Source organism: Rattus rattus, chromosome 12 (genome assembly GCF_011064425.1).
Source record: "Rattus rattus isolate New Zealand chromosome 12, Rrattus_CSIRO_v1, whole genome shotgun sequence".
Classification (NCBI taxonomy): domain Eukaryota; kingdom Metazoa; phylum Chordata; class Mammalia; order Rodentia; family Muridae; genus Rattus; species Rattus rattus.
This window is the reverse complement of record NC_046165.1, coordinates 78468176-78491180: the sequence shown is the minus strand read 5'-3', so window position 1 is coordinate 78491180 and position 23005 is coordinate 78468176. Positions and strand designations below refer to the sequence as shown.

The 23005-nt window shown below is 46.9% G+C and overlaps 1 protein-coding gene across 1 annotated transcript in view; it reads right to left on the bottom strand.

The window, feature by feature from the left end:
- Window positions 1–3578: 3578 nt before the first annotated feature.
- The window catches only part of Abhd6 (abhydrolase domain containing 6, acylglycerol lipase), a 43906-nt gene continuing 24479 nt past the window's right edge, over window positions 3579–23005 (bottom strand). Inside the window, exons 3-9 of the mRNA XM_032918276.1 lie at window positions 20428–20584; window positions 18969–19082; window positions 17505–17637; window positions 15000–15157; window positions 11810–11864; window positions 11515–11615; window positions 3579–4888 (exon numbers count right to left, since the gene is read on the bottom strand). Coding sequence (XP_032774167.1) covers window positions 4712–4888; window positions 11515–11615; window positions 11810–11864; window positions 15000–15157; window positions 17505–17637; window positions 18969–19082; window positions 20428–20584 — 895 coding nt within the window. The 3' untranslated portion in view covers window positions 3579–4711. The remainder of the gene's footprint in view (window positions 4889–11514; window positions 11616–11809; window positions 11865–14999; window positions 15158–17504; window positions 17638–18968; window positions 19083–20427; window positions 20585–23005) is intronic.

The window sequence follows — 23005 nt, the reverse complement described above, 5'->3', positions numbered from 1 at the left end:
ACACTGGGAGAGATAGAAGACAGTGGAGCCATGTTTCCAGTGGCTAGGGGTAACTGCCTGCACCCGTGGGTGACTGATACCAGGTGAGGCATAGAAACTCACTGATAAGTGGATATTAACCCAAAGGCTTGGAATACCTAAGAAAAAAATTGACAGATCATATGAAGCTCAGGAAGAAGGAAGACCAAAATGTGGATACTTCATTCCTTCTTAGAAGGGAGAACAAAATACTCACAGGAGGAAATACAGGGACAAAGAGTGGAACAGGGACTGAAGAAAAGGCCATCAAGAGACTGCTCTACCTGGGGATCCATGCCAAATGCAGCCGCCAAACCCAGTTACTATTGCTGATGCCAAGAAATGCTTGCTGACAGGAGCGAGATACAGGTGTCTCCTGAGAGGCTCTGCCAGAGCCCCACTGGAAAGATGAGGGTGCAGCTAACATTGGACTGAACAAGGGGACCCAATGGAGGAGTTAGAGAAAGGACTGAAGGAGCTGAAGGGGTTTGCAACCCCATAGGAAGAACAACAATATCCATCAACCAGAGCTCCCAGGGACTAAATCACCAACCAGTGAGTACACATGGAGGACCCATGGCTCCAGCCACATATGTAGCAGAGGATGGCCTTGTCCAGTATCAGTAGGAGGAGAAGCCCTCGATCCTGTGAAGGCTCATTTTCTCAGTGTAGGGGAATGTCAGGGGACTGAGGTTGGAGTGGGTGAGTGGGAGCATCCTCATAGAAACAGGGGTAAGGAGAAGAGGGTATGGGAGATGGGAGAAAGGGGGATAACATTTGAAATGTATATACATAAAATATCCAAGAAAAATACAATTAAAAGAAATAAAACAGGACCCAACGAACACAGTAGCCTCAGACATGTTGCCCCACCCGGCAGGTATTCCAGTCCCAGTATTTTCTGAGAACTTCCACAGAGCAGAGCAGAGCAGCACATATGACTTTCCCTGGGACACGGGGCCATCACAGAGGCTCAAGCAGAGCACAGACTTGAACAGGCAGCACCGTCAATCTGGCATATGCCACCCAGTATCAAGTCAATGCTGTTGTGCACGCGCACACATGCACGCACACATGCACACACACTCACACGCACATGCATGCACCCCGCCCTGGACAAGAAGCCCAGACTGAGGGCAAACATTCTGACCCCTGCTTGTCCCTTGGTGTCTTCGGTATCTGCCCAGGAGGGCGACGTGCTGTGCAACAGCTCTGGTTCTAACTCCAAGCAGTGGGGCTGAGCCTCCTGGGGCTTTCCATTTTGATCCCAGGGCTCTCTGGCAGTCTCTCAGGAAGGGCCATGGTGAATGATTCCTTTCTTTTCAAGACTCAGCAAAGCCACAGAGCCCACAGGATCTGGTGTGGAGGCGGCTAGCTGGCAGGAACTAGCAGGCTTCTTATAGTTCCTGAAGCAGGAAACGGTGCAAGGGGCTCCCAGCATAGCAGAACCAGAGAACTCAAATCTATGCTATGTGTTTATAAAAACACAACTCATAATCTTGATTCATGACTTCTAGTCCAGGTTTTCTGTGGACAGTGGAGGGAGTAGGGACGATGTCCTCCTGCAGAACTGTCTACTGTTCTTGAAAGGAACCCCCAAGACCAAGTTCTCTCGGCACAAAGGAGATCTATTTGCCCAGAGGGCAAAAAACAGAAGGCAGAAGAAGGACTAGGGAGAAGGGGAAGGGAACGAGAGAGGAGAGAGGAGACAAGGAGAGGCCTAAGGGGATGTTTGACCTGGAGTGGGACAAAGGATTGCTTCTGGATAGATGGGGAAACAGACTGACACATAGGCAAATGGTGCTTTATATAGAAAAGATGGGAAACGCAAGTTGGAATGAGGTGTTTAATTTTAACTGGGTATGTCGATGAGGGAGCCAATGAGGGCTTTTGATTGTTGGACTTAATACTCTGATAGCTGGATCTTGATAGCTCTAGGAGGAGGAAGTGGCCAAAAAAGGGACTAGACCTTGGGGACAAGCTTTAAGAATGTAATCTAATGGTTTGTATCCAGGCAGAGGGAATGGGGAGAAGGGTGAGGGCGGCCAGAGCCATGCTCACAGTGCTCGAGCCAGCCAGAGTCCCTTCATTTCTTCCAATCAGGTGGACAGCACATACCCTGCCTGGACGACAGTGCAGATGCCTCTCGCCATGCCCTGTGCTTTGGGGCAGTCTTAATGCAGTCACGTGATCTTGTCTCCTCCTTCCAGGTCCTATGGTTATGAGTATATACATTACACCTGCCCCTAGAGGCTTTAACCCTCATCGGAAAGAAATCCTGGGTCCAGAGTCAGCTGTTCCGAAACAGATCACATGGCCTCCTTAGTGCTTGACAGGAACGCATCTCTCACCACCCAGAGACTCACCCAGAACTCTTGGTAAATGCAGATCAGGATAAGTAAACATCCACGATTTCCTTTCTTTGAGAAAAAGAATACTGTAGATTCTCTTTTCTGTTGAATTACTTACTACCTTGTTTCACTGGGTTACTAGCTTATTTTTTAGCTCCTGGAGGTGGAAACTTAATTTTCCCGATTTTCAGCCTTTCTTTTCTAATGTATGCATTTATAATACCTACATGTTTTCCTGGCCACTGCATTGGCCGTATCTCACAAGCGCGACACAATTTTCTTGTATCTTCTCTAAGAACTCTATTGCATGCTACTCTGGTCAGTTACAACATTCACATCTCACCATGGACTTCCATTTAAACTATAGAGACCAGAAGCAAATGAAAAGGAGCAAACTGATGACGTCTCCTTCTGAGAGATAATCTCAATACTTTAAAAAAAAAAACATATGTAGGGGGCTGGAGAGATGGCTCTGCAGTTTACAGCCCTGGCTGCTCTTCCAGAGAACCCAGGTTCAATTCTCAGCACCCACATGGCAGATCACGGCTGCCTCTAACTCCAGTTCTAAGGGATCAGACGCGATCACACAGACATCCATGCCCGCCATGCATGTGTAATAAATAAGTTTTAAACAACCACACACTTAGGATGATGGAGTGAGTGGCACAGCAGTTACCAGCACACAGCACTCTCACAGTGGATTCAAGTTCGGATCCCAGTACCCACGTCAGGTAGCACGCTACCTCCTGTAAGTGCAGCTCCACCTGCCCCTGCACCCCCATGCATCTACCCCACCCATAACCAGACACTGACACATAATCACAGTAAACGTGAAATAATAAAAGTATGTTTTAGGGCCCTGGGAAAGGACTCAGTCAGTAAAGGACTTGCTGTGCTAATAGGAGAACCTAAGCCTGGATCCCCGGCACCCATGTAAAAAACTGGGTACAGAAGCCTGCACCTGCAGTCCTGGTGCTGGCCGGGCGGTAAGAGGATGCCGGGGCGTTGCTAGCTCCAGGTTCACTGAGAGATCCTGTCTTAAAAATAGGGTGTGTGTGTGGGGGGGGAGGGGGTGATTGAGAAAGACACCTGACACCAACCATCAACCTCTAGTCTCCTCACGTCCCTGCTGATAAACACATTTTTAAGTGACCAGAAATCTATTAATAGTACACCCCCTTAGGAGCTCAGAATCAGAAAGCACCTAGGTGTTGCCAGCCTAGACTTAGTAAATTTATTTCACATTATTGTGGTCTCTTTTACAGCTGTTTGGACTCATTTTTTTTTCTTTCAATCACACACAGTATTGTTTCACGGAATTCACAGAATTCATTAACGAGCTGGTATTTTACTTCCGAGGGTTTTCAGTAGAACAGCATCATTGAAAGGATGCCAACGAGCTGCTTGGTGATGGGCCTCCCGGCCGACCAGATGGAAGTCTAGAACATTATTGCTTTATTAGTCCTATTAATAAATTGTAAATCACTCCTAGGGAACCCACTCGGTCAGGCGCTCTTCCCTGTGGTCGGTCAGATGTATCTGATCTGTGGGTGTCCAAACTCGATATCAGTCTGCATGTTCTGCGGCTTGGCTGGTTTCTAGGGCTGACTGAGGGGGAGCACTGCCCCCTCACGTTGATTTCTACATTAAAAAAAAAAAAAAAAAAAGGTAGAAACATTTTCTCTTTTCTTCTTCCAGTCAGTAGCTCAGGCTGGCCTTGAACTCGCTCTGTACCTCTAACAGGTCTTGATCTTGGATCCTTCTGCCTCATCCTCCTGTGTATTAGACCTCGAGGCAGAAACCTCTTCCACAGTTCGCTGTCTCTTTCCCAGCCTTGTGGTTAATGCATTCACACTTGGGCCTCTATGTAAAACTTGAATTACATCTAAATAAGAGTTTTCAGTGAATGACTAAAGCTCCTGTAGAGAAGGCCACTGGCCATGCAGGGGGATACATCTGAAGTAACAACAACAAAAAGAGATCAAGTTTAATGTGTGAGGAATGTCTTAAAGAAAGTGTCCTTGGAGATAACGGTCCAGGGTGGCTGCTTAGCACTGGCTTGCCAGTGGCGTGAAGACTCTGGTAGGCTTCATGGCTAGGTGTGGTTTGTCGTTGTCTTTTTTCCCATTTAGGTTTCTATTTTGAAAAAAAGGATCTTGGAGAGTTCCTTGCGGCCCCTGATGCTCTATGGAACCAAGGATACTGGGATAGGCAACTGGTTTCCTCAGGGACGTTGGTGCTCCGACAGCATTTGGGGCAGGATCCCTGAGAGCGGTTACTGTGTCAGGTTTTGGGGATGGGAGCAGACGCTGTGTGCAACAATGCAGGCTGTGGCAGCGGCCTCAGTTCAGCTTCTTGTTGTTGTCTGGGTTGTGCACAGAGGCTAAAAAGTCGACGATGAGCTTGGCTGTCTTCCTCGGTCTCTCCATCACCACTGAATGGCCACAGTTTTCCAGAACCTCTACCTGGGAGTTGGTGATGGACTTGGCTAATATGTCTGCCCCCGACACATCAAGCACCTGCAGAGGAAGAGAAAGAAAGAAGACATACGCGAAGATTTAGACGCTCCGCTGCATAGCTGTGGACAGTTTCTACCATTTAGCCCTGGCAGGGGTCAGGGAGGTGAACGGAAGTCACCAGCATGCCTCCTGTTTGACTCTGAAACGTGGCACTGGAAGTTCAACACTGCCAATGATCATGAGGTGGAAAGGACGCAGTTCCTGTCTGCACGGAGGTTAAGCTGGAGGGGGAGCGAGGCCTATCAAGAGATAACTGTAGCAATGATATGAACAGGCTGAGAGGGCAAAAGGGAGCAGAGCAAGGGGAAGACATCGTTCTTGAGTTCTGAGACAGCTAAGGGAGCAGAGGAAACTATAGAAAGGGGAGGAGCATGAGGACGAGAGGTTATGGCAGGAGCAGGGGTCAGACAGGGCATGCTAGAGCAGCAGGAAGGTCTTTACTCTGGCCTTACCACCACATCCAGTGTTCTACCATGTTGGGAATCGAATCCAGGGCCTTGTGCATGCTACACAGCACATACCACCAACTGTGCCACATTCCCAGGCCTAAGTCAGCCTTGGGACGTGGGGTGTCCTGAGACTTGTTAAGGGGAGTGATTTGAGTAGTAGGGAGCCCAGTTGTAGGAAGGTTTCACTAGAAAATTCAAGAGGTGAACGTTACAGGGGGTACCTCCATGATTGACATTTGGGGATTCCCAGAGCTTCTCTAAGACCGATACTTTACAAACAACTCGCTCTCATTTCATCTCTGTTTTCCTGCCAGTGTGCCTAGTGGGTCTCCTCGGGAGGTAGGTTCGAAGTCACAGCCCTAGTGTTAACGTCACCTGCAAGTCTTCCCAGCCAAGGCCCTCTTCTCTACCTTTAGGGCAAAAGCAGAGACATGTCGTGAAGCTGTTTCTGAGCTTTCGTCTCACCAGCCTGAGGTTTCCAGCACCCTGAAGTGGGGTAGGCAGAAGAGAGTGTGGTGGAAACCCATGGATCGGGGGAAGAAATGTGGACATGCGGCTCGATGAGACGGGATCACCAGATGTGGGTGGAAACCACCACTGAGTTACTGTTCAAGGAGAAAGAAGCCCACGTACTGGGAAAGTAAGGGCCCAGAGGATGCAGGTTACAAAAACGGCAGAGGCAGATGAGAAAAAGAAGAAACTCCCAATATGGATCCACCCTGAGGGAGACAGGACAACTCACAGGCAAGATGTCATTACAAGCTCTAGTTTGGCCCGGTCATGCTGCTTAGCTCTGCAGACCCAGCATTTCCTCAGGCCACCCGTGTGAAGCTGATGTATGGTCCCTCATGAGATCTGCTTGCCAGTAGGAACCATAGCACCTATTTGGTGGGTAGATTACTTACATGCATTCTACAAATTTTCTCAATTCCATTTGAGACCAAGGCCAAGGTGAATGTGAGGTGAGCCTAGACCTCACCTAGGATACAAAACTTAAATGAACCAAAAATACTCATCATTGGAAATGAAAAATTCCTAAACGCAGTGTTCACGAACATTAACCAGAAGTGGTAGAGGGAAAACAAGCTCTTGTATGCAGTGCCCTGTCACAAAGAGACAGAAGGCCTAAGCCAAGCAGAATCCCTACTCGCTAACAGCCAGGCAGTAGCCATTTGGAGCCTGGGGCTTGATGCTTTTGGCTTCTCGAGACAAGGTTTGTCTGTGTAGCTCTGGCTATCCTGGAGCTCAGTGTGTTGACCAAGCTGGCCTTGAACTCGGAGAGATCTGTCTGCCTCTGCCTTCCAAGTACTGAGATTAAAGGCGTACACCACCGCCCGGCACATAAACGTTCATAAGAACCTATGATGCCCTACAGGGAGGGCTAGTTGTTCTGTAGAACTGGTTATTCAACAAGATAGTAAGGCGCCCCACCTATCTATCCCATACAAGTGGCCCATGAGATAAACTCGAGCACCTTCCCCTCCAACTGCTATGAAACTTTCATTCCCTCTCAACCACACGGGCACCCCTCTGGGACTTGCTCACACTTGTATTAGGTCTTAATAAATTCTCTGTCTGTCCATGTTCTGGTAAATTCTTTCACCACCTGCCTGTATTACTGTCCTATCACACACAGTGCTGGCAAGAAGAGAGATGAAGAACGAACGATGCTGACAGTTGTTCTCTTGCCTTTCTATTCTGGTGGACTGAACATGGAAGAGAGGTTCTTGGCCTGGTTGATGTCCAGGAGCCCTCTCAAGAAGGACTGCCGGGTTCAGCCATGCTGGTTTATACTATCCAAATCCAGGCGCATCATCCATACAACCGACAATACACAGAGACCCCTGTCCCTGGGCATGATGGCAGCTGGCCGACTGGGGTTCAAAGAGGAAGGCTGAATTCAGTCTGACACAGGTAGGGGTGCCGTGACGCTAAATGCTGAAACAAGGCAGGCAAAAAGCAAGGGAGCTTGGGAACCAGGGAGCATAGTCAAAAGGCCACAAAATAGACCACCCTCCCTCCCCTTGAAGCCTCTGTTATTTGGCCTCAGGATGCACAAAATATGAGCGGCTTTGTCAGGTCTGTAGCACACCATACAATTTTACATTATGCAACAAAATAGGCTTCAGAATATGGGAAGGAATTCCTGACGATAGGCTGAGGCCAGCTGTCGGGGGCAAAGGACATGTGGGATAAATCACATGCATTTTGATAATTGAAAAGAAAAGATCACTCTCATACAAGCTGCTGCACTCGAATCATAGTTATCCCAGCAGCAACAGAGACACCCTAACTTGGAGAGTACTGGGGTGCTTGCTTGGGGTTAATGGCTGAGGGAGGACAGAGGTTGAGGTAGAACACACTTCTGAGGCCCGAGGCTGACATTCTGACTCTCTTGTTCTTCCTGCCCTACAGCAGAATGGGCTACAGCCTGTCCTTGCAGGTCCCCAAGGGACCAGCATTAAAAAGAGAGATCTTTACAACAGCAAACAAAAAGGCCTTTCCCCCTTTTCGATTGAGTTCCTGCTGGCCAAGCTTCTAGGTCTCACTTCTCTGGCTGTACCATACAGAAAGCTGGTTTCAGTCCCTCTGCTGCTGGGAAAAGGCGTGGCTGGAGGGAGAGTGGGGACCTCCCTTCTCTCCTTGTGCTCCTTTGTACACACTGGGCCACCCTTGGCCTAGGCTCATCTGGTTTACCCGTTATATGAACTGTGAGCACCAGCTCACGGCACCAGCTCCCTCCAACCCTCCCATTCTCTGCCAGAGTCACCACGCACTTTAGATCTCTATTAAGTACAGTGTGACTTCCTGCTTCTGCACTGCCCACATAGGACTCACGATTGTTGTGTGTCACCCAGTGCTATTTGTATTTTGACGTTAATTCTGCTTCCTCAAGAGGGGCTGCTCCCAATGAGATCACATACTCAGGTGATCTCACTGAACCTTCTCCCCATTCTGACTGCTCAAATAAAGGCTATATGATTAGGCAGTGGAAGGGAAAGGTGGGACTGGAGGTCTCAGAGAGGGGGAGAAGAGAGAGAGATGGAGAAGAGGAGGTAGAAGGAAGATGGAGCAGAACTGCATGGCCTAGAGAAGCCACAAGTAGTAAGGGCTCTCGTAGCTGGGGAATAAATTAGGATAGTGTTAGATCTGCACAATCTGGGCTTATAGTTTATAAATCTAATAACTGAGTTGTGTGTTTTTATATGGGCTTCCTGGGGTAAGAAATGACTGCAACACACAATGGGGATTTTTCTCCTTGGGGTCTGCCAGAGCTTGAATGTGTCCCTTATAAGTTCATGCACTGGGGGCTGGAGAGATGGCTCAGTGGTTAAGAGCACTGACTGCTCTTCCAGAGGTCCTGAGTTCAATTCCCAGCAACCACATGATGGCTCACAACCATCTGTAATCGGATCCGATGCCCTTCTGGTTTGTCTGAAGACAGCTACAGTGTACTCACATACATAAAATAAATAAATAAATCTTAAAAATAAAAAAGTTCATGCATTAGAAACTTTATCCTTCTGTCCTCTCAAATGGATTAATGAACCACTGAGATCTTTGCCCTCAGAAATAGATTAATGTCACCATCCTGCTGTCTTCAACCATGTTATACAGCAGGAATACCCTCTGTGCCGAGCAGAGGGTGGCACTCTGCACGTGAACTTCCCAGCCTCTGAACCATTAGCTTATAAACGTCTAAGTCCTTATAAACCACTCGGCCTTAGGCATTTTGTTAGTAACAGAAAACAATCAGAAAAATAGAGTTTTTAATATCTTTTTCTTTAATGGAAGACTGTGCACCCTTTAGAATACACTGCTGTTCATCTGCTTTTACACTTACTTCTCTCTGTCTCTTCTTGCTCTAAACTTTATAGAAAAATCTTTGGTAAGCACGGTTGCTCAAAGGCAGCTACAGAAGCGCTTCTGGGAATGAACCTGGTGCGTCTCTGGAGAGCCGGCCATGAGCTAAATGGCGTCCCCTTAAATTCTTATGCTGAAGTCCTGAGGTCACTACTCTGCATTGGCCTGATTTGGAATAGTGCACTGTAGGTGTACGGGTTACGATGATGTCATAATGGAGCAGGGAAGCCCTAATCCAATATGGCTGGTGTCCTTACAAGTGGGTGGGGTGGGGAGGAGAATGTGGATCGAGATATACACACAGGCACAGAATGCCGTGTGAAAATGAAGGCAGAATCCAGGGATTAAGATGGTGGCAAGCCTAGGGGGACGTGGAGAAGTTTACTTCACAGCTCCCGGAAGGAACCAGCCCTGTTGATACCCTGACCTTGGACTCCTGGCCCCGAGAGCTGAGAGACAATACATTTCTCTCGGTTGGTTGCTGCAGCCCTCTGAAACAAATACAAACCTATACGACAAAACTTACCACATCTACCCACACTTACACCCTACACTGCCACACATATATAAATGAAATGTAACTAAGTATTCCTGATCAATAAAGCAGCCAAAACTGATGAACTATGGTAAAGGTGTATAAGAGTATTTCGTACTCTTATTTTTTGCCTTTGTCTATTTTTTAAAATTTATGCATAGAGGTGGTTTGCCTGTATGTGTCTGTAAACCATGTGCCTGGCTGGCATTTGAGGAGGCTAACGGTGTCGGATGCCCTGGAACTGAATTTTCAAATGGATGTGAGCAACCATGTAAGTTGCTAGGAATTGAACCTGGTTCCTCTGGAAGAGCAGTCAGTGCTCTTAACCGCTGATCCACCTCTCCAGACCCTTTATAATTTTTATTTTCCAATTACACTAACTAATGTGTGTGTGTGCACATGCATGAGTGCTGCTGCCCCTGTATGGAGGGCAGGGGATAACGTGCAGGACTTGGTTCTATCCTCCTACCACGTGGGTCCTTATAGTAAGACTCACATTGTCGGGCTTGGCAGCTGAGGCATCTCACCAGCCCTTTGATTTGTTCTTGAGGCACAGTCTGGCTCTGTAGTCCGGGCTGGCTTTGAACTTATGACCATCCTGCCTCAAGTCTTTCCACATGTAAAATTTTCTATTAGTTTGAAATTATTTCAAAAGTAAAAACTACGTTTTACACAGATCCATATAAGCAGATGTGAAATGATTTCTAAGACACAGGTGTCGTATATAAGGCATAAATCTTGGTGCAAAACAGTACGTTTAGGAAGTGTATATATCAATCTTAGACCTCTAGAGATACAGGAAGAAGTTCAAGGTTATCTTTGGTTACATAGGGAGTTTAAGGCCGGGCCAGCCTGGGCTACCTAAGAGCCTGCCTCAAAACACAAAACCTCCACAAACTTTCATATCTGTGCTCTACATATACATGCTTGCACACTGGAGTAAGGGCCGTAAACGGCAGCTGCCCTTTGTTCTGCTTTGTCTCACGGCGCTAAGAATTGAACAAAGCATTCACACACGTTATTGAGTGCTCTGCCCCTGAGCGATGGTCCCTGCTGCTGTTCACTGTTTTTGTGAACAGTGGTTCTCTGTGACACGGCCATGTCCCGTCTTCGTATATCATCACCTATGATACTTTACACACAGAGCAGAACTGAGTGCATGTGACAGAGACCATGGGGAGCGAAGCTACAGTTACCTACTAGTTGGCCCTTTACAGGAAGTTTCCCAACTTCTGGCTTAAGAAAATCCAGAAATCTTGCAAGAAAGGAACTAAGATGTTGAAGTAAAGGACACAAATTTACGTGATTAACTTTTGGGGTATTTTTTTGGTACCATGTGACAAAATGGCTTCTGGTAATATTGACTTATACGGGATCTGTATTGCTATGCTGGCTGGCATTTCCTGCTTCACCTTCTTATGTAGCAGAATATAGGTCCCTGTCCCTGCACCTAACAGGTAAAGTAGGGTTGAGAGTATGGCTTACGGTAAAGAGATTGCTTAGCATGTATGAGGCCCAGTACTGCACACCGGTAGCCTGTGATTACAGGATTTGGGATGTGCAGCCAGGAGGATCTCATGGACAAAGCTAGCTTGGGCTACATGGTAAAAGAGACCTTATTTCAATAAACAAATTTGCTTTTATGTTAAAAGTTAAACATCACTACTCTCCGCTCACAGAACTTTGGCAGGGCATTGACACCCAACACATGAGGCCCAGCAGGGAGGCCTGCTGTCAAGATACTATCCGCTTTTCTTCCACAGGGCCCTGTGACATACCTGGTCTTGTTTTCCCCAAATGATCTGTGTTGGGACCTTGATCTTGTCCATGTTCTCATGCAGAGAGTATCTGGATTTCTCACTGACGATTTCCAAAAACACTTGTCAGAAAAAGAAAGACACAGTAAGCCTACGGATGCCGGATCTGCACAGAGGTGTCCCAACAGTCAGAGCTTCTTCAAGCCCAGGCCACCACCTCCTCTCTTGAGGGCCCCAGAAAACATTCTGAGTACAGAGTTTTACAAATCACAAGGTGGCCAGCCACCAAGCTACAAGCTGGAGCAGGGCTACTTACATTTCCGATAGAAGCTGTTGTGAGGGATGCGAACGTCAACAAGACCTTGAAGGATCTGAGGATGAATAATCCCGAGTTAGAACACAGAGAAGTCTCACTTCCTCCAGCCTTTTACAGCTCTGGGGCAGCACAGGGGAGAGAGCTCAGGATGTTCCTGCACTGTCTATGGCTGGCCTTGTGAGTCCCCAGAATGTAGGCTATAATTGGGAGGCTTTACAGAAGCAAACCAGGGCCTTCTGGAGAGATAGTTCCATAGTCAACAGCATTCACAGCTCTTGCAGAGGACCAGGGTTCAATTCCCAGCACCAACAAGAAGGCTCACAACCATCTGTAACTCCAGTTCCAAGAGTCCTGATGTCCTTTTCTAGCCTCTGTAGGCACTTCATGCTGCAAAGCCAGAGGCCTACGCATTACGTTAAAGACACCTCTGATTGCCAGGCAGCTTGAGAAATTATTGGTTTAGTTCAAGACAAAAAACCTGAATTAACAAAATTTCAGGTGATTAGTCAATGATATGCAAAAGCAGAACAAGACTGAACCGTGAGGATTGCTGATCCCGTAAACAATGAAGGAGCTGGGGACATGGCTCAGTTCGGGGAGGGCTGGCCTAGCGTGCGCCAAGCCACGGTCATCTCCAGTACGACATAGAGCCCGAAATCTACCACTCTGGAGGTTGAGGCAGGGGGATTAGGGGTTTAAACTCTTCTTCAACAACCCAGTGAGTTCCAGGCTAGCCTGTGAGACATGAAAAGGCCTCCTTGAAAGAGGAAGAGGAGAAGACATAAACTATTCAGAGAACTCTGGGAAGGCTCTGATAGTTCCACAGGGCACAGGCTGGCGTTTGACGTCGCCTCTGCTTTCACTGCTGAGGGCTGTTGCAAATATAGACAGGCCTGATCTCCAAGCCCCGGGCTACTAACCCAGGAGGGAGGCTTGTGGCCATTTGTTCCTTGCCTCAGGACTCCAAGGCAGAGCGCAGGTAGGTGTCCCAAAGGTAGCCATCACTCCTCTCCTCCATCGGGGACAGGTCTAGATCCTTTCAGCAAACTTATGCAGACTAAAGTTGGGAACAGTAGTGTTATGGTCCTCAAAAGACCATGTACTAAATGTCTGGTCTTCAGCCTGTGGTGCCACTGGAAGGAGGACTTTAGGAGGTGGTGCCTACATGGAGGAACTAGGTCATTGGTGATGCACTTTTGAGCAATACATTGGGATGATGGCTCCATCCCTGCTTGCTGCCTGTCCACCATGAGATGGGCAGCTCCGGTCTATCACGTGCTTCCCGCCATGACGCACTGAATCATCCTAGGCTTAAAGTGAAGGGGCCAAGTGACAATGGGATGAACCCCCTGAACCCACGGTGAGCTTAGGTATCCTCCCACAGTGGCAGAAAGCTACCACGTGGACCACAGCTGCTTTGACTAGAATCTGAGTGGTTCTGAAGGGGGGAAACCAGGGGCGAGGGTGATGACTGCGTATTTAACAGCACTGTGCTCTAAGACAGACATTTTCCTTTTTCCTCTGTCCATCCAGTATCTATGCATCTACCCATTTGTCTCCAACTTTGCTTAATTGATTGATCTATTCTTCTTCTTTCCCTGAATCATATATTTATGTGTTTATATTTGCTAAATCTTCCACTCTCCATCCCTGTATTATCCAGCCAGTATCCCACCCACCCACCCATCCTGTAGTCTTAACTCATATAATCATACACATGCATCAACTCATATATCTACCTGTCGTGTACCTACAGACCCACCATCTCTGACACTATGGCCTCCTATGGTATCCACCGCCCATCCAATCTTGTTAAGTAGGACCTTCTTTGTGAAAGTGCACTACTAAAGGCTGGAGATAGACAGGCCCTGATCTTACAGAGCACACAGTAGGAGACACATGTGAGCAAACACAACCACAAGATGGCCTACTGGGCTCAGTGGTAGGTGGTCCTACCCTCCTGGGAAAGAAAGGCTTTTGAAGCCAACAGCATTTCCTCTCAGTGTTTTCTTATCCCTACAATGAAAAGCATGGAGTCTCCTTTGGTCACAACATTCTAAATACGTCGTAGTGGGAAGAGGACAGTGCCACTTTCTGAATAAAGAGGTATCGAGGACAGGGTGCAACACAGAAACAGATTTGAGATTTGGATGCTTCCCCAGATATGTGCTGCACTTACTGAGTCATGGTCACCAAGTCCGAATAGCAACCATTCGCACAGCCTAGGAGGATCCCACCCACCCAGAGTCAGGGTTCTCTGTCTCTAACACAGGACATAACCTAGTTCATGAGCCCTAAGCTATAGACTTTCCTCTCCACACCTCTTCCTCAATGACCTCATTCGGACCCATGACCCTCAACTGTGTCCTCTGCCCATAGGCCAGACTTCCATTTGCATCATTTAAGTGTCCAATCACCTGCTGGACACGCCCCTTTGGAGGCCTCAAATGCAATCTGAACTTCATGCATCCAAAATGGAACTCTGCCACACGTCCCACCTTGTCCATCCTTCCTCACACCACACCTCAGCCCTCATCGCTGGTACTTCTACCCCAGTTTGTACCATCTAAGTCAAAGAATATCCTAAGTGGCCCCGTTTCTATCTGTGCTCCCCTACAGTCTTTCAGTGGCTCCCCCACAATGCTTAGAAAAAACATAGATTCATTCCCATAGAGACCTACAACATCTGGGAGCAGGTCTCAGGAGAACATGAGGTCACGCTGTGCTCACTGTCAATGACGCTCAATGTCATTGCCTTTCCCCTATATTCTCTTAAGCATACTATATAACATAATATCATCTCTGGTGGCAAATGCACGTTTATGTTAAAATAGTTTGAGTTTCAAAAATAACAAATATAACTCTCATAGATGAAAAGCCCTTTGGGTTCACCAAAAAAAATTTTTTTTAACTTACAAGTCTTCATTTCATTTCTGAAACTCATTTCAACTTGTAAGGTTTTATCTATTAATGTCTACTTTCTGCACTGGACTATATCTGCCGAGGGAAATGCCCTGCGTCATGTATTTACCACAGTGCTCAGCACAGTGTCTGACATATCACAGGAAAGCCATATGTTGTAACAATGGAGCAGACAGAGTGGAGTCAGACAGTAGATGCAGGAGGATACGTGTGCCTTGGGTGGGTGGGGCTGCAGGGAGGGCAAGGGAGTGGCACTGAGACTCTGTACCTGCTGGGGCACCTTGAAGCGGACGTACGAGCAGAGCTGCAGCATCTCGCTCATCTCTTCCGGGGTGGATGGGATCAAAGGGATCTTCTGCGTGGCGGCTGAGTCCTCCAGCTCTTTGAGCCGTTGTACAAACCGATTGTCAGTTGAATACTGCAGGCCTGGGATGCAGAACAGAAGAGGCCGATGACACATCAAGCCCAGGGCTCACCTCCTACCAGGAAGCTCGATCACCTTTGCTAGGGGCTGCTCCTTCCATCCTCAAACTTTCCTATCGAAAGAGCAACTGAACTGGGGAAAGGGAGAAGAGAAGACACGCCGGGAACTGTCTTTGAGTTCAATGTCCTTAACAGGCCTGCAAATGATCAACTTTCACGGTAGCTGAAGGGTTGGCTTTTTTCTTTGTTTTTTGTCATTATTGTTTTTAATAAATTTTGTTTTTAAATTATTTATTTTTATTTCATGCATGTCTGTGTAAGGGTGTTGGAGCTCCTGGAACTGCAATTAGAGACGGTTGTGAGCTGCCACTGGGAACTGAACCCGGGTCCTCTCAAAGAGCAGCCAGTGCTCTTAACCTCAGAGCCATTTCTCCAGCCCCTAGCTGAATTTTTTTTTTAATTTATTTATGTATTATTTTTTTTTTTAATGTGGGAGCACTCTGTCTGTCTGTACACCTACATGCCAGAAGAGGGCATCAGATCTCTTTATAGATGGTCATGAGCCACCATGTGGTTGCTGGGAACTGTACTCAGGACCTCTGGAAGAGCAAGTAGTGTTCTAACCACTGAGCTATCTCACCACCCTGCTGAAAGGTTTTAAAGGTTAATTTAGTTTAGCTTCAGTAAGAGTTGCAAGTGTCCAGTTGATGGCCAGGTTCCAGCACATCATATAAGGTAATGCTTCTCAACATCATGAACTTTCCGGAACTCAGGAAGCTGAGGCAGGAAGATAACAAGTTCAAGACTAATTTGGACTAAGTAGACATACTCTGTCAAAACAAACAAAACCAAACAAAACCTACTTTACTGTGTGTAAATAACGCTCTACTATCAAAGACAGAACAGGACGGGGAGCAAGTTGGAGAGAGAAAAATTTCTATTTATCTACCATGTGCTATCAATCTAAATTTAAAGATATAGGTGAAAAATAAATTAAAAACTCCAATTTGAGGTAGTAATTTCTGGAGTTACAGCTCAAATTGTTGCAAGACGTGTGTGTGTGTGTGTGTGTGTGTGTGTGTGTGTGTTTGAATATGTAAAAATATACGCATACAAATATAAGCAGAGAAGCTAAAGTCCACTGACTTTTTATAAAGCTCTTGTCGTGTGACTATTTAGGAAAAAGGAGGGAATAGTAAGGGGTGATAAAGGGATCTGAGATGACTATGATCAAAGTTAAACTTTGACTTGGATAAAAACCTTTGTATAAACTCAGCACTCTGCACAATAAACACTTACTGATAAAAATCATGGAAAAAAAACCTTAAAATAAATAGAGTCTTTGGCAAAAGAATGAGAGCAGAATAGTGCGGTCATTTCTCAGGGTTAAGCGAGGATTAAATCTATAGGAAGATGCTAGCTCTTGAGGATCAATAGCTGTTGGAAGCTGGCACAAGTACCGCAATCAGGAGTTATCGGGTGCTGCTTGGCACTGTGCGCATGTCCACTGGCTACCTCCGACTGCGCATGTCCACTGCCTACCTCCAGCTCTCTGCTGTAGAGGATTGGTCTTCTGCTATGTACCGTAATGCTAAATACTGGCCCTGGAGACCTGGCTGCCCCCAGGGATGAGAGAATTGTAAAGTAGATACTAGTGACGCTATGTGACCTTACCCTCAAAGTTATCCCTGATTGGTGAGTAAAGACGCCTACAGCCTATAGCTGGGCAAAAGAGAGGTAGGTGGGGTTAGGGTTCCCAGGCTTGGGGTCTGGGGAGAGACCAAGGCGGGAGAGAGAAGGTAAAGAGGAGAGGAAGACGCCGTGAAGTAAGGGATCAAAAGAACTGGCCACGTGAGCTGGCCAGTTGGAGTAAAGCAGCCCTCATGGAACGCAGCAAGTCATAATTTGGGGTTATTGATAGGGAGGTAAAAACTAATAGCTTAGAGGGTACATATCTGACCAACTCTAGTGTTGATGAAGGCTTATTATAAATATAAAAGTTGTGCATCTTTTATCTAGGAACTGAACGATAAAGGTGGGTAGAAACCCTGATCTGAGATTAATTAATTTCCACAACACTCTGTGGTACAGGACTGGTTGCTAAGCATCACAGTTGTCGAGTATCAGGTGGCACTCAGCACAGTCCACTGCCTACCTCCAGCTCTGTGGAACAATCTGGCTACGGTTCTCACCATACAACTGTTACCTGGCCAGCGTTAACATCTGGCACTGCCTACCTCTGAAGTCTATCAGATGGATAGCCTTTTAAAAGTAGTAACAGAAGAAGCTGTGCAGATGTCTCTTTAAATTCGAGTCACTTGTAAGGCTGTCCTGGTCACACGTGACTCACCAGCAGGGCACACGAGAGACAGGCTGCAGACGTCAGATGGATAGTAAGCAGCGTATACTCCAGCCACGTTGCCACCCATGGAGGTGCCTATAAGGTGAAAGGGCTTTTTGTTCAGCTTAAGGCATTCTACAAACTAGGAAGAGAAACGAAAAGGAGGTGTGATTACAGCTGAGCTGTCGGCGCAGAATGTAGAGCAGAGACCCCCCTCCCCCAACACGGTTGGACCCTCCACTGGGTCTGACACAGGCTGGTCTGTCCCATCACCTAGTTGAGCCCTGTGACGTATATGTACTTTCCTTTTTATGGCACACGTAACTGTTGGGTCATTTATAAATATAAATCAAACGACGAGGCTTCCCTTAATAAGTCATAAACTGTTCTGTGAAAGGCCAGGGCATCAACATTTCTTCTCTGTGGGTCAGTTGGTCCCTGTGTCATTACCCAAACTGGTAACCGTGTTACAAAAGCTGCCAGAGGCAATATGTAAACAAGCAAGCACGCACAGCTGCTGTGCAAAAAGAAAATTTAGTTTACAAAAGTAGGTGTCAGCCTCAGGGCCACGGTTTGATGGCTCTTGCTTAATTTGAAGCCCTATCTGGCTAGACATCTGTCCAATTGGCCATTTGCGCACATATCCCTCGCTGGGAAAATATTTGTTGGGTACTTGTTACGTAGACGTAGCTGCTGAAAATATAGCAAAGAGCCAGACAGTAACTCGTTAAAATATGTATTTAGGGCTGGAGAGATGGCTCTGCAGTTAAGAGCACTGGTTGCCCTTCCAGAGGTCCTGAGTTCAATTCCCAGCCACCACGTGGTGGCTCACAACCATCCGTAATGAGATCATATTTGGAAAAAACACTAATATGAACCTGAAACTTACAAACTATTCTTTCAAGAAAGGGCTCATGAGTGAGGATGACTGTAGGGGACAGCCAGAGATGGAAACTAAAATACAGTAAACATGCATAGCCTCCCAGCTCTAACCACACAGAAGCAGGAAAACTGGCCTCACCAGGGAGACAATCCATGACTTTTCAGAGGGCTGGGGACACGGTCCAGATTACGTTTCTTCATGTACAAATGGGCAGCCAGTACAGATGGGCGGAGTAGAGGGACTGCTTAGAGTGTACAAATTCCCAGCACCACACGTAACATGCCCGGTAGCCCAGTCTTACAATCATTGCACTTAGGAGGTAGGGGCAGGAGGACCAGAAGTTCAAGATAACCTTTTGTCTACATGACATCCTATTTCAAAATACAAAACCAAAAGGTTCAATAGGCTTAATGGTAAAAGCATCTGTAATAAGCTCGGGCCCTCGGGAGATGTCCCTAAGCTGCCATTTTGTTGACAGTCACTTGGACACAGAATGTACTAGGGAGTGGCCACGAGCTGGTGTTCAACTCTTGCCTGCCTTCCATGTGCTGGGAACCCATCTGGGACTTCGGATGGAGTGTCCTGCTTACCTGATGTATCCTTTTCACTTGCCCAACTATGGACAGGTCATCCAGGGAGGAACGGGTGGTCCCTTCATGTCCAGGCATGTCCACACAGACCAAGTGCAGGTTCTTCGGAAGGAACTGAAAACCCAGACCCTGACAGTCAGTACACCATCTACAAAAACTACCAAAAAACCATGCTTGCCCATGTCCCTGGGGAGGTGGCTGCCACCTACCAGTGACCTTGACAGCCAGTGAGATTGTTTCTGAGTCTCCATGTTTGACATGATACTTCCATGAGTGAGTATAAACAGCAGCCTCATAGAGGGGGAAGATGCCTCAGACATGCACAGATGCAAGGAGGCTCTGGTGACTGGACAGGATGCCGAACGCAGGGTGGTGGCCTTACATCGGGGGCTTAACATTTTATGCTTTAGATATCGGTTCTTTCTTTCCACCTCCTGTGGCTCCCAGGGGTCAAACTCAGCTCATCAAATTTGCATGGCAGGTACCTTTCCCTCCAAGCCATCTCAATGGCCCAACATCTTACAACTTCTCAACACTGTTGCTCAGTACTACTTCCTCTCCCTCCCATCATACCTCCTCCAGCCATGGGGCTATTGTCTTGGAGCTGGAAGGAATGGCCCCAGTGCTGTCCCCCAAAGCTATGAGGCTGTTCTCCACTAACGTTTTCTTTCTCCGTCAAGCCTGATCCTCGAGATAATCATTTTCCTTTCTGCTCTGTTTAGAAGACACACCAACTTTAGCCAGGAATCTGAGAAACATCAGTTATCAGAGATGTTTACGGAAGAGGGGACAAAGAGGACTCATTTAAGGCTTAATTAAAGATGGCTGTCCTCATGCCATGAGAGAAGAACACGGGTGACTCAATGACATACGCAGTTTTCTAGGGACACCGGGCCTCTCAGATACTGTCCCCCTTGAAGTAGGAACCCAGGATGCTGTGCTCTCAAGAGTGCCAGCCTTGGCCTCCCCACCAGGCGGTCACTCTCCAAGGGGACAGCCAGAGGCCACACAAGTCAACAGTCAAAAGGGACGTGGAAAGGGATTCTGAAAAGCTGCTAAATCTAGACCGTTTCTCTAAATGACTAAGGAAAAGGAAGAAAGGCCAAACAACAGAAGGAAGAGGGGTTCGGAGATAGACAGAAAAACGAGAGAGGGAAATGGAGTATTTAAAAGAACTAACACTTTTGGAAGAAGCCCAGCCTCAAGTATCACAGCAGTGCTGAGATGTATGTTAGCTCACCCCCACCCTTACCCCTGCCGAAAAATATCCCCACAGCGAGAACATTCCAGAGACATGGGTTTTGCTTTTTAAAAAAAAAAAAAAAAAAACACTACTCAACAATTCTGTAATACAAAAAAAAGGGTCTGAATAATACACTTTGTTAATTTTAAGACTGAACTTGAATTGTGTTCCCGCCCCTCTCCTCTCCTCTCAAGGCAGAGGCATCCGGAAGGGTACCTTGACCACGCTGAGCCACATGTCCTTGTGTGCGGAGAACCCGTGGAGCATAAGGACGGACGGCTTGTGTCCTGGCCTGCCCCGGAAGGAGTAACAGAACTGATAGTCCTCGTGGTGCACGTAGCGGACCTGCATGCCCAGCGTCCTCCGCCAGTACCTAGGGTCGAGAAAGGCAAGGCAAAGTGGCACGCTCAGGGGACGTGGCTTCGGGAGGGACACTGGTCCCCGCTAGAGAGTCTACTTAGAGGTGAGGCAGATGCTTCTCAAGGCTCTTGTCCTTTACCCTCGGGGAGCACGAAGAGAAGTATGTCACACATGTGTGTGGAAAGAAGGGGACCAGCAGGGTGTCTGTGTGTGTGTATGTGTGTATGTGTGTGTGTGTGTGTGTATACGCAACAATGCATGGACAGCAAAGAGATACAGAATCGATATACATTATATACATTACATACATTTGTGGAAAGGTCGTCTCATGAGACTCATTATGGTGTTCAACTAATACATGGCAATAAAGAAAGGGGGGAATTAGAAGAAGTGATAAAAACCCCTAGCACTGGAAGGAAAAGCAAAAGCAAACAGACAAACAAAGCAGCACGCGGCACAGCTCTTACTGACTCACTGCTCGGGACAAACTGAGCCCTCTGGCTTTCTTCCACGCACAGCAGCGGCTGGTTGAGGGCTCAGCTTCTGTTGGTTACATAAGCCCTGGCACGGCTGCAGCTTGGACTCTAGTCCATTTCCATACGGAATTACCATCAAAACAAACCGAACTTTCAAAAATAAAAAAAATAATTAAACCATCCAGATATCGTCTCTGTAATAGACTCTATTCTATAGCAGATGCCAAGTCTTGCAAAAGCAAGTCATCAGAAGTATATTGCTATTCTGTGTGATGTTGAGGGGGGAGGAGAAGTCGAAGCATATATTCACGTTTACCTGTATCTACTGACAGAAATCATGGGGACACTTCCAAGGCACTGTCAAGTTCCAGGTTGGAGAAGTGAGAAGCACGGAGCAGAGGGGGCAGGGGGTACCAACTGGATTTCTTTTGATCCTTTTGCAATGACTGCATTAAAACAGTAATAAAATGGCTAGCCTAAGGCTTCTCATCAAGAGAAACAGACACATTTCAGTTCTCTAAGTAATGGCTGTGTACCATGAGTTTGTATGTTTGTTAAGAGCCCAACCTGACTATGTGACCTTGAACATATATTTCCTCATTGACAATACAGGGGTGGGAGTGGGAATACTGCACTGCACGAAGGCTAAGACCAAGATTCAATGTGACAATCCCCATGAAAAGTGTTTATTATTGTTATTATGTACATGCCTTGCGTATGGACGTGTGAGTCAGTGTCTGAATATGTGTGTGTGTGTGTGTGTGTGTGTGTGTGTGTGTGTGTGTGTGTGTGTGCGTGCGCAGCACTTTCAATGCACTGGCTGCAGCCCTGGCTGCCCTGGAGCTGCAGGAACAGGCCGCTGTGGGCTGCCAGAGACAGGCACTGGGGACTGAGCTCCGGTCTTCTGGAAGAACGGGAAGCAGCCCTAAGCACTGAGAAATTTCTTCAGCCCCAATCCACACAACTTTTGTTCAAGACCCAGCACGCGACGATATTTGATAAATACTAATTAGCATTATATTTAAAAAGTATCTCCCCAAATATGTCATCTGCTAAGGTTAAAGGGGAAAATTAGAGGCAATACTTGCAACAAATATTATAACCAGAGATTGTCCCTTCTCGAGGGACAAACCCAGAGCTCAAGGCAGGCTAAGTAAGCCCTGTACCAAATAACAAATATTTATAACAAATAAATATAAGTAGCCAGGTGGTGGCGGTGCATGCCTTTAATCCCAGCACTTGGGAGGCAGAGGCAGGAAGTTCTTCTGAATTCAAAGCCAGCCAGGGCTACCTAGAGAGATCCTGTCTCTAAATTAATAAGTAGAAAATTTAAAAAAAATTGTATTTCACCAGGAAATTCCATGCTGGCAGTGAGGGCAGACCAGACAGACCCTGATACCAAAGGAGGAACCCACTCCTAAGAAAGACACAGCTCATAGTTTGGGCAGCTTAGCCTGTAGGTAAATCTATGCACACATTTCCCTGGCTCTGTTTCAACATTCTTACAGATCGTCTAAGGGCAGGTACAGAGGGGCTGGGATCTTTTTCTCTTCCAGGTTCTGACCAAAACTAAATCAATCAAATTTCTTTTACCAGTTCCTGCTTCCCGAGTGTTTTTTTTTTTTTTTTTAAGGACAGCTAGTGCGGTGTAAAAGGATGTATTTTATTGCCCATTAATATCTTAATTATTAGTGAACATCACTGTGCTTTCTGCATTTTACATTACTCTCTCTTCTGTCCTGAGTTACCCTTTTCTTTGTTTTGCCCAGTGTTAAGTTTTTAGCATGGTTTATATTAGTGTGTAAGTCCTGGCTGACGGCACACTTGAGGAACACTTGAGCCCCACCCTCTTGCTCAGTCTCCCAAGCACAGATTCATTGTGGTTCTGAGTGTCCCTAGGCCCGAGGAACCAGAATACTGTTTCACCTCATGCTAACGGGCTAATGGATACCAGCGCT